The following is a 12,030-nucleotide window of genomic DNA, read 5'->3' as shown; positions in this document are numbered from 1 at the left end:
CCTCATTGGTTTTTAGAATATTCACAGTTATGCAGCTATCACCACAATTTTAGAATACTTTCATGACCCTGAAAAGAAACTACATACTCATTAGCAGTCACTAGCTTTTTTCTTCTACACCCTCTCCCCTCAGCCTTGAGCAACTATTAAATCTACCTTCTGTCTATATAGATTTCCCTGATCCAAACATTTTTTATAAATGGAATTGTATAATATGTGCTCTGCTTGTTCTTTTGTCCTATGTCATCAGTCTTTCCCTCTTCACTGAATCATTCCCATCAACCAAAAAAACATGTTCTGATGTCTCTTAATAAACTTAACCCCATATCCCTTCCTTATCTGTATCCCTATTTCTCTTAATAATTCAGACTCCAACTTCTCAAAAGAGTTGTTTGCACATTCTTCCACTTCTTTGTCTCCCACTCACAATACGCATACCCCCCACAGAAAAAATTTTCCCTCTTCTGTGAGCAAGTAATTGTATTTGTTTTCTAGGGCTGCTGTATCAAAGTAGCTGAATGACTTAAAACAACAAAAATTTATTCTTTCAAAGTTCTGAAGGATAGAAGTCCAAAATCAAGTTGTCATCATGGCCATGTTCCATCAGAAGACTGTGGAAGAATCCTTCTTTCCCTCATCTTAGTTTCTGGTGGTGACTGGCAGTCTTGGTATCCTTGGCTTATAGCTGCATCACTCCAGTCTCTGCCTTGGTCTCCACATGGCCTTCTTCCCTCTGTGTGTGTCCACATTAGCTTCTCCTCTTCTTACAACGGCCCTTCTTAAAGGGCCCACCCTAATTTGTATTGACCTCATCTTAACTAATACATCTGCAAAGACCCTATTTCCAAATAAGGTCACATTCACAGTTATGGGCAGGGTAGATAGGACTTCATATAAATTTAAGAGACACAGTTCAACCCACAACAGTAATTAAACATCGTATGGAGCTCAGACTTGTTAGTGTGGTAAGCAGTATTTGTTTTTTTTTAAGAATATGCATTTCCTTTTTATGTGTCTCAACAGCTTTTAGTTTGCCTGTTCTTTTGTGCTAGTTTAAGCTGACATTTGACATATGCAAACCAAAGCTGAACCCCATCTACTTTTCACTGTACTCTTTTTTTTTAGTAAGTTTATTTTTTTGTATATTTATTTATTTTTGGCTGCGTTGGGTCTTCGTTGCGGTGCACGGGCTTTTCATTGCGGTGGCTTCTCTTGTTGCAGAGCATGGGCTGGAGGTGCGCGGGCTCAGTAGTTGTGGCTTGCAGGCTCTAGGTGTGCAGGCTCTAGAGCGCAGCCTCAGTAGTTGTGGCATACAGGCTTAGTTGCTCCGTGGCATGTGGGATCTTCCCGGACCAGGGCTCGAACCCATGTCCCCTGCATTGGCAGGCAGATTCTTAACCACTGCGCTGCCAGGGGAGTCCCTTTCAGTCTGCTCTTAAGCTGGCTTTTGTTCTTACTCTATACCAGCACTACCCTTTTCAAGTTCACCTCTTGACTTCTGCTTGCTTGACCCTGACAGTAGTTTGTTTTTTTGTTTTTTTGTTTTTTTTGTGTGGTACGCGGGCCTCTCACTGTTGTGGCCTCTCCCGTTGCGGAGCACAGGCTCCGGACGCGCAGGCTCAGCGGCCATGGCTCACAGGCCCAGCCGCTCCATGGCATGTGGGATCTTCCCGGACCGGGGCACGAACCCGTGTCCCCTGCATCGGCAGGCGGACTCTCAACCACTGTGCCACCAGGGAAGCCCCTGACAGTAGATTTTTGAGGGTTTCTTCCTTCATCACTGGCTATTCCTTCTTAGTCACCTTAGCTATTGATCTCTCCTTTACCCAGATTTCAGATTTTGCTGTTTTTCAGGACTCTATCCCAGGATGCGTTCTTCTCTCTAGTCTTTCTTCATGACTCTGAATCTTATATCTCCAGCTCCGTTTACTTCACACTTACTAACAAATGGTCTTCATTTAGATGTCTTACAGATATCTCAAACTTAATGTGTCTTAAATCATCTTTGTTTCTTCCTCAAACTTGTTGCCCTCCTCCCTCCCAGTCTTCTCATTTCCATTAATGCTAGCACTATCCTCCCTACTGCCCAGGCAAAACCTAGGAATTATCTTTGATTCCTGCCCTTTGGCTTACTGTGCACATCCCTCCCCACCAATTCTCTTGACTCTTCCTTTAGATTACATCCACTGCCACTGCATTAGTCCTGGTTACCGACTGTTTTTTTAATTTGGATATTGCATTAGTCTCATAAAGAGTCTTTTTCCTTTTACTATCTCCCCAAACTGTTCTCCTTCTTAAAACATAAGAATGGCCTTCTTAAAACATAAATCGATCATGATAATCTTTCTTAAAATAATCAGTTTTTTCCTCTGGCACTTTTCCTTTTTTGCACACTAGATTCCATTAAAACTAGTCATCTTTCACATGCTTCTTTAAGATGCGTACCAAACACTTTCCTGCCTTAACACACCTTGCAGTGCTTTTCCCTCTATCAGGAACACCCTGGTGTTTGGACTTTTCTAGCTCCTCTTCCTCTCTATTTCAGCTTAAATGTCATTTCAGAGACCTTCCCTAATCATGCTGCTCTAAAGTAGATTCCCATGCCTGTATCTCAGCATGGGATATTCTCTCTCTCAACCTTTTGTTTCTGTCATGGCATTTACCACAATCTGTAATTACTTTATTTGTCCCCCGCAAAAGAATGTAAGTTCTGTGGCAGCAGAGACCATGTCTACCTCATTGACCAACGTTTCCCTAGCACTTAACCTGCTGTCTAGGACATGACAGCTGTTCAGTATTTACTTGTAAGATGAATGAGAAACCAAACACTGTCATTAAAAGCATGTTGGATTGTATAAAGTGCAATTTTCATCCATAATAGTATGGGTTGTTCCATGCACTTTACAATGGCTACCTCAATAAGGGCTTTTGGGCTCGAGTCTTTCAGGTGATTAACATTCCCAAAGTCTGATACCCAAGTAAAAGAAAGATAGTTTAAAAGCACCATTGTGTTTTAGGAAAGCTGTCATATATTGTGTATTTCACAAAGCATTTCATTCAAAAAACATTTGTGAAAAGCAACCATGAGTTTTCTCTATTGCTAACAATTGTTTAACGTCAACTAATAGTGGCTTCTTTGTCATTTCTAATGTTGTGTGGAACAGGATGCTGAAAACGCCATTCAACAGATGGGTGGCCAGTGGCTTGGTGGAAGACAAATCAGAACTAACTGGGCAACCCGAAAGCCTCCAGCTCCAAAGAGTACATATGAGTGTAGGTGAATTGGAGAAGAAAAGGAAATGTGGAATTTTGGAGGAAAATACACTAGATTTTAAATGTTAGAGCTGTTCCCGGAGACTTATTGCAGAAATAGATGAGAAGCAAATCAAGACTACTGTTCAAAAATGTACTTAGTTTTCATTTTTGTAATTATAAATAATAAATTATATCTCTAATGTCAAGTCTCCTGTTAAATAGAGAATATTGAGTAATTTTTAGACATTCTTGGGGGAGGTTTAATCCTCAGTCAAATGTAATATGTATTAAATAAGCATTTTGATCAAGGTAAATATTACCATTACAGTAGTGTAGTTAATGTTGCTTTACTCTTTCTGAACATTTTATTTAATGAATTAAAAATATTAAATTTTTCCTCTCCAGCAAACACCAAACAGCTATCATATGATGAGGTCGTAAATCAGTCTAGTCCAAGCAACTGTACTGTGTATTGTGGAGGTGTCACTTCTGGGCTAACAGGTATGGGGGCTTTACCTATGTGGCATCTTGAGATTAATTTTTAAACTAAAAGGCTTGGTATTTGTAGGATTTTAATGCGGGTTTTTTTTTTTTTTTTTTTTTTGTCTAACAGAACAACTAATGCGTCAGACTTTTTCGCCATTTGGACAAATAATGGAAATTCGAGTCTTTCCAGATAAAGGATATTCTTTTGTTCGGTAGGGGTGGCTTTTAAAAAAATGTTTCCCCCCAGATCATTTTTGAACATTTAACTTAGTGGTTTTCTTTAAAATTTACTTTGGTTATAAAGAAATAAAAATTTCTCTAGTGTTTATCATATTTGCCACTTTTTTAATAGCTCCCTCCTTCCAACACAAGGCAAATAAAACATTCTGTTAAAAGAAATTTCCCCAGAACTATAAGATCTTTGAGGGGGAAAAAAAAATGAAAATATGCCATTTTATTGATTCTTTTATATTAACTTCCTGTTATATTTCAGGCTTAGTTTGATTTTTAAAAATAGGTTTTATTCATAAGCACTTTAAACTATTTATTTTTAACATCTTTATTGGAGTATAATTGCTTTACAATGTTGTGTTAGTTTCTGCTGTATAACAAAGTGAATCAGCTATATGTATACTAAACAATTTATATTGGTAATTCTTAATATTATTTTCAATAGGTTCAATTCCCATGAAAGTGCAGCACATGCAATTGTTTCTGTTAATGGAACTACCATTGAAGGCCATGTTGTGAAATGCTACTGGGGCAAAGAAACTCTTGATATGATAAATCCCGTGCAACAGGTGAGAAGGTTCTTGACTTTGCAGAGTAATTGCTGGGCTAATAGGTATTTTTAAATGAAATTGTTGATAATCGTCATTAATGCTTCTAGCTAAAATGATAGCATATAAGGGCTCTTCATGTATTATAGTTCCAGAGTAGTGGTTCATGGATGCAGGGGTGACATGATGAATGTGACCACCTCGATTGACTCATGCTCACACAGTGGATTTTAAAATGCTGCAACAAACTTAACAGGGTATTAAATTTTTTCTAATACTTAGTAGATTTATTCACATACTATTTGGAGGACTCACAAGCATGTTTTTTTAAAATTATTATTTATTTATTTATTTATCTATCTATCCATCCATCCATCCATCCATCCATTTTTGTTTGCATTGGGTCCTTGTTGCTGCGCGTGGGCTTTCTCTAGTTGCGGCGAGCGGGGGCTACTCTTCGTTGCATGCACGGGCTTCTCACTGCAGTGGCTTCTCTTGTTGCAGAGCATGGGCTCTAGGCGCGGGGGCTTCAGTAGTTGTGGCACATGGGCTTAGTTGATCCGCGGCATGTGGGATCTTCCCGGACCAGAGCTTGAACCCGTGTCCCCGGCATTGGCAGGCAGATTCTTAACCACTGCGCAACCAGGGAAGTCCTCACGAGCATGTTTGATTCAGTTGAAACAAAAGCTATGAATATATTTAGGACCTTGGCATTTTCTTCCAGATTTTGCTGCCTTTGTTTTTCCAGGCAGTTCTAGTGGTTCAAACTTGATCCCACAAACATTTCTATGAGGAAATGGAGCATCAAGATAGGAGTAAGAAAATCCTAAACTATATAACTTTCTTAAGTAAACTGAATATAGGAATAAATAGTCCTTATCTTCCCTATCTTCCCTAGCTAAAGGAAACGGTCATATGTATAATTTACAAAACACCCAAACATTATCCTGAGTTTAATAACCCTAACCCTAACCTGCAGCCTTACAAAGAGTATGCCATTTAGAGCATCATTGTAGAGTTAAAGCAGTATAACCTCACTTTTTTTTATTAGCCGTGACTTTATAAACTTTTCTTTGTCCTTTAGTGTTTTCTTTTTAATATATATATAAATTTATTTATTTTATTTATTTATTTTTGGTTGTGTTGGGTCTTTGTTGCTGTGCACGGGGTTTCTCTAGTTGCCACAAGTGGGGGCTACTCTGTTGAGGTGCGCGGGCTTCTCATTGCGGTGGCTTCTCTTGTTGCAGAGCACGGGCTCTAGGCACGCAGGCTTCAGTAGTTGCAGCACACGGGCTCAGTAGTTGTGGCTCACAGGCTCTAGAGCACAGGCTCAGTAGTTGTAGCGCCCGGGGCTTAGTTGCTCTGCATCATGTGGGATCTTCCCAGACCAGGGATCGAGCCTGTGTCCCCTGCATTGGCAGGCGGATTCTCAACCACTGCGCCACCAGGGAAGCCCTGTCCTTTAGTTTTAATTGTAATTATGGCCCTATGTGTTATGGCTATGTATTTGTGGTGTATTAGGACTGTATATGCCCCTATAACTTTAAATAATATTAAATTATCTGTTACAATTTTACTTAATAGCAGAATCAAATTGGATATCCACAAGCTTATGGCCAGTGGGGCCAGTGGTATGGGAATGCACAACAAATTGGCCAATATATGCCTAATGGTTGGCAGGTACCTGCATATGGAATGTATGGCCAGCCATGGAACCAGCAGGGATTTAAGTAAGCATACTTGTTCTTTTCCTTTATTATTAGCCTTTGAAAATGTCAAGAACTTGGGAAGAGATTTTAAGTAATTAGTAGATAATGTGCCTTCTTTCTAAAGCATCGCCTTTGAAAGACTTAGAGAGGTTTTTACTTTATAGTTTTAAGTGAATATCTAAAATTTTGCCTAGAAATGTGTTGTCTTGATTTATAACCAGCGTTATGAGAATTTTGGTAATGCTTGGCAATGAATCAACAAATATTTAAGTAAGGAAATAACTTAATAGTTGCTAGGCTTATTGGATACAGTTATTTTGATCCTAATTGCTTTATTCATTATGCTTTTTTTTTGTGCAAGAGGGTTTATTCATACATTGTTATATGAAAGCTTCTTTATACATCCTGAATTACAATTTTACTTAAATTTCTGAAAAACAAACTGGAAATTAAAACGCTTTGCCATTTTTATTAAAAAGAATCTTGTAATGTTGAGAAAATACCTTAATTTCTTCTTTGAGTAATATAAATACAAGTCCGTATCATGCCAAATGATCACGTTTCCTTCAGGTAGTGGCTTGTTCAACATATGTCAAACTCCAGATGGACAGTTTTCTGAGATTAGAGATGAGTTTTTCTGAGTTCAAGGGAATAAATGTTTATAGATAAAGGATATTTTCTTAGCTATAATTAAACTAACAGAATTAAACTGTACAAATTAAAGCTACAAGGATGCTTGTTTTTAAAAGAAAAAAGCTTTTGCCTTTGCTTTCTCTGGCATAACAGTTATTCTTATATTTGGGCTTAAGAAAAAGGATATTTCCCACGTATGTGTTATTTATTCTTGGCATTATTTATTCTTGGCATTACATTTTATTTTAACCAGTGGATTTCCCCTCCCCTCTGCTTCTTTCACGTTCTGCACCAGTCAGACACAGTCTTCTGCACCGTGGATGGGACCAAATTATGGAGTGCAGCCGCCTCCAGGACAGAATGGCAGCATGATGCCTAATCAGCCTGCAGGGTATCGAGTCGCAGGGTATGAAACCCAGTGAAAAAGGACTCCAGAATCTAAAGCCAGTGGCTTAAGGCTACAGGGAGTGTAGTAAAGCCGTTGTTTACTTAAAGATTTATCAAATCAGTCAGTGCAAATGTCAGATACAATGTATTTATTTAAAAGATTCATTTTTTAATCATGAAATTACTTACCATCCGCATTGTTTTAAAAAGAAACAATATGCTGGATGTCTGCCAATTTTTGCCTTCATTACCTTTTTTGATAAAGTTTCTCAAATCCTTGTTTCAAATACAAATGCAGGGATTGCTGCCACTTTTTTAAAATTGAGGCAGAAAATTGCACAATGTTGAACTTTTTTCCACTGAAGTAGTGTGCAGTTCTAGTTTGCATTCCTGATATGATTTAAAACATGTAATATAAAGATGTAAAAAAAAAGAAAAAAGGAAAACCAAAACTGTGCAGAGTCTAGAAGTTCTTTGTAATCTTCAGCTTATGCACAATTCTATTTTAGGTTTTTTTGAAATAGGCATTGTTTGAGCTGTCCCATCTCCACTGTTTTCCCTTTGGGGTTTTTTAATATAAGTTATTAGTTTACATCATTTTTGTATCTACATTTTTTTCACAAATTTGTCTTGCCTTATTAAAGTTCTATGAAATATACTTAAATGGAAAAAAATGATCTTTAGATTGAAAACTTTTCTCAGATGGATTGATAATTGCATTCATCTTGTGTTTTATATGAGAAGGTGCCTCAAGAATTCCCTGTTGAATTTGTTTAAAAGGGTTTTTATCTTCTGTGATAAACTTTGCTGTGTACCAGGAAATATAAAAACAAAAACTTGTTACTAAAGAAAATCTCTGAAATGTGATAAGTTCTTATGGACCCATGTTAATTTCATGTGTCAACTTCTACATTTACATGTATCATTTCATTATGTAAAATGTTTTAGCAATTTAATATTTTGCACAGTTAGCAAACTTTGTATGTCATTTCCTCCTTAAAGGCATCATGCAGAGTTGACAGGAGATTTATAAGGTTTTGTTTGCATGTGAATATCAAATACACACTTTGGTAGTCTTTGAATACAAAGTCATCTGCTCTTGTTTTTCAAGAACTTTGAGACACAAAGTTGTATGTAAAGAAATATATTAATTTGCCATATCCTAGTTATATTTACTCAAAAAGAGTAAATCAACTTGATTTTAATATGTACAAATGATAGCTGTGAAACTGTAGAATATCCTTATGTCAGGCTTGGGGTTTCTTGTGAACTCCAAAATTAGCCTGAATGACCAGCCGGGCAAAGCATTTTTTAAATGTTCAGAGGCCAAAAGATAAACAAACAAACAAACCGTGAAATCCTACCTCCTTAACCAGCCTTCAAAGAGGAGAATCCTCAGTGCAATCATTACTTTGATTCTTTTGGTACCTGTTTTCCTGGAGTTCCCAATTTTATTATTTTGGGGTGGCTCCGAGCATTAAGAGGTTTAATCTTTGATGGCATTGTTCTAGTTTTGAAATTTCTAGTATATTTCAGTCTCTTAGAAGAATTGTGGGAGATTTTGTTTTGTTTTGTTTTCAGCGAAAGTCACAAACTCTCCTCTTCTTTGACTCACAAAGGGGAAGGGTCCCCAGTATACATATTTGGATGCTTGGTTGTTTTTAAGACCAGAGAGCTCCTGGTGTTTTATTTAGGAACAGAAAAGGCCCATGGAATCCTAAGAGTTTCCTGGCCTGTATCCTCCAGGTAGGAGCAGATGACTCTAAGCTGGTCTCTAAGCCAATACTCCTGTAAACCAGAGCCCAGGAAAGACAGCTCATAAATGTATAATTCTCTGGAGCTCAATTCTATGCAGTTGTACTGATGTTTCATCAAGTCACTGTGTATTTTCTAAGTGTTGATACATTAAAAGTTGCTTTATGGAAGATGAGTAAATTTTTTAAACACTTGGAAATTTTATTTCCTAGTTAATTAACCTTCTACAGATCAGGGCATGCAACCAAAAGCAGCTTAAATACTCAAAAAAAAGTAACAGGATGCTGTTTTTAGATTCTTCTGGTTTGTGTTCCTATTTTAGGACCCTCACTTTTCTCTTATTCAAAAGTATTTTATGTCCTATACATCTGTGGATTGCAGGGTAAATTATTTGGGCATAAATAATCCAAGCAAAAGTATAGTTCTTCTTTCATCTTGACTATCTCAAGAAATAACACTTTTTATTAGCCAATATTTTCTTATTGCACAATTCTAAAATGTACATTGACTACTTTTTGAGAAGAAAGTAGCATTACTCAAAGGCTTATTACTACTGAACAAATTTGCAATTCAGGAACATTGCTAACTTTGCTTTAAATCTTACTCTCAGTGTTAAATCATTTTAAAAATTTACAGTCTAAAAATCATACTGGTATTAGTATCAGGTAAGGAAATTAAAGTTTTTTAAATGGATTCATTCTCTGCAATATGCATTCAGATTTTACTTTAAAATACATCTGGTACTGTAAAGAACCTAAAGTGGTTCACACTTAATGGGTCATTAATCCAGTATTCTTTGCCCTGACTGTTTGGATATTAAAGTTCCTTTATGTTTTCTATAACCTTTGGGATCCTCTTGCAGTGATTATTGTGTGTGAGAGACTTTTTTTTCTTTTTGGTCTAGTCATATTGTTATATTCACTCTGGTATTTGTTAGATTTCTTTTTAATCTTATTTCAGAAACCATGGTTTGCATCGGGTTAGTTTGATACCACAAAGAATTGCTGTAGATTTAACTCACTATGAAATCAGGATCTCATTTTCCTTGTTAATATTCTCTCCCTGTTGAAAATGAGATTCACATTCTAGTTTTATTCTTCTCCTGTTTTGTTCCTGTGCTTACTCAGCTTCCTTTTGTATGTGTTAGAGTTCTATTACTTTTGAGAAGGCAGTTGATAAGGACTAGTTTGCATACACAAAGAGAGTTAAGTTTACCAAGAGCTACAGGGTGCTCTTGAGGTTACAGTTGAATTGGAAAAATAAAATGTGTTTGTAGGAAATAAAGAACAAACCCTTTCAATGAAAGAGTGATGATTTCTAAAAACAAAATCTTTTTGTAGGGGGTTGTTACGTTTTTTCCAGTCACTGCATTTGACTATTTAGAACTTGAAGGGCATACCTCCAAAACAACAAATTTTAATTTAAGAGCCTTGATAAAATGTATTTGAATGTTTCTGAGTTGAATAGGACTTTACACTGTGGTCTCTGAAGTTGAAGGCTAAGTTATTCTGATAGTAATTCACCTAAAAAAGGGAAAAGTAGATTTCTTACTCAGGGTTAATAAGCTCGGGTGAGACGCTGTGCAGAAAATAGTTATTAAGCAGTTTTATATACTAGATAAATGAGATCCCTAGCTCCTTATTTGTGTTCAGCTCTAGAAAACCAACAGCCACACTTGAACACACCAGGCAAGATTTGGTGGCTCCTACTGTGGAAAAATAAGCAACTCTTGAGTGAAAAGACAGATGCTGACATTTGAGGGTCCCCGCCAAAAAGCAACTGGCCAAGAGTCCCCTTACAGTGGAGCGTACCAATCAGTAAGCCCTGCCCACGTACACAAACCTTCCAAATAGGTTTTTAGTGCTTCACTTCTAAATAAAGACAGCCAAAGATCACCAGAAATTGAGAAAAACCTTGATTGTAAAAGGTAGAGCTAAATAAAAGCAACTCTCAAGAATCAGAAAACTTCAACAACTATCATATCCTCAAATAAGATACTGTACTCAAGAAATTAGAACAGGATACTAATAAAATGTCACAACAAGAAATTAGAATATGAATAAATTCAGTGAGAATATTAAAAGAGATGTTCTATAACAAATCAAAAGTGTAGGGAAAAAAATAAATATGGATCAATTCAGGAGGTTTAATATTAAATCAATAGGAGTTCCAGGAAGAAAATAGAGGATTGAGTAGAATTTATTAAATAAAGGAAAATTTCCCTGATGAAATTTTGAGTTTCAAGATTAAAAAAAAGCTAATGTTGAATTTGCACAATAAATATAAAAGACCCATATGAAGCCATACCACTATGAAATTTTAGGATGCCAGACCTATAAAGAGAATATTCAGAAATTTACCAGGTAAAAAAAGGATCAAGGAAAATACTCAACGGCAACATTGGAACCTAGTGATCAATGGGGTGCTGTCTTCAAAAGTTTGAATGAATTATGTCTTGGGTGACAATAGAATAAAGACATTTTTAGACATGCAAGTTCTCAAAAGATTTTCTTCCTGTTCACTGATTCTCAGTTACTGGATAAACTCCATCAAAATAAGAGTAAATCAAAGAAAAAATATGATGTAGCGTCTAGAAACAGGATCAAACACGAGTGAGATAACGGGAAGTCCCAGGATTGCAGCTGTGAAGCGACCTGGCAGCCAATCCAGACTGATGGTCAGAGGGCTAGACTTAAGGTTATCTGAGATGCCAGCCTGTGTATTGTGAGATGTTTTATGGAACTATGGAGCATGTGAAAAGACTAAATACTGGAAGAAAAGCAAATGGAAAGAGACAGTTGTCAGGGAAAGCATTCTATAAGAAAGGAAACATTCCCTGAGCCAAGTACATGCATCAAGATAATATTTCATGTTTTCCTGAATTATATTCACAAATATTTGTATCAATACTATTCCACTGCTTTGGTTTTCTTTGGCAATTCCAATTGTGTGTTGGATTTCCTCTGCCTGACATGATTTCTATCATTTGTTCTTAATTATTTTTACCTTTTTGTTGGCGTTTTTCA

General features: G+C 36.7%; 1 protein-coding gene across 8 annotated transcripts in view; it reads left to right on the top strand.

Annotated features, from left to right (window-relative positions):
- The window catches only part of TIA1 (TIA1 cytotoxic granule associated RNA binding protein), a 29,060-nt gene extending 19,214 nt beyond the window's left edge, over positions 1-9,846 (top strand). For 4 of the 8 annotated variants that reach the window (XM_082671765.1, XM_082671763.1, XM_082671768.1 and 1 more), the window contains 6 exons: positions 3,165-3,273; positions 3,661-3,756; positions 3,869-3,953; positions 4,418-4,541; positions 6,105-6,250; positions 7,158-9,846. In XM_082671765.1, the coding sequence (XP_082527891.1) occupies positions 3,165-3,273; positions 3,661-3,756; positions 3,869-3,953; positions 4,418-4,541; positions 6,105-6,250; positions 7,158-7,284 (687 nt within the window). In that variant the 3' untranslated portion in view covers positions 7,285-9,846. Of the gene's footprint in view, positions 1-3,164; positions 3,407-3,660; positions 3,757-3,868; positions 3,954-4,417; positions 4,542-6,104; positions 6,251-7,157 lie in introns of those variants that run through there. The other 4 variants (XM_082671766.1, XM_082671764.1, XR_014297766.1 and 1 more) reach the window with 3 other exon arrangements.
- Positions 9,847-12,030: the final 2,184 nt, after the last annotated feature.

The sequence above is a fragment of the Grampus griseus genome, assembly GCF_964374135.1.
Source record: "Grampus griseus genome assembly, chromosome: 15".
Taxonomy (NCBI): Eukaryota; Metazoa; Chordata; class Mammalia; order Artiodactyla; family Delphinidae; genus Grampus; species Grampus griseus.
Note: the sequence above shows the minus strand (reverse complement) of the source record. Positions and strands in the feature narration are given on the sequence as shown.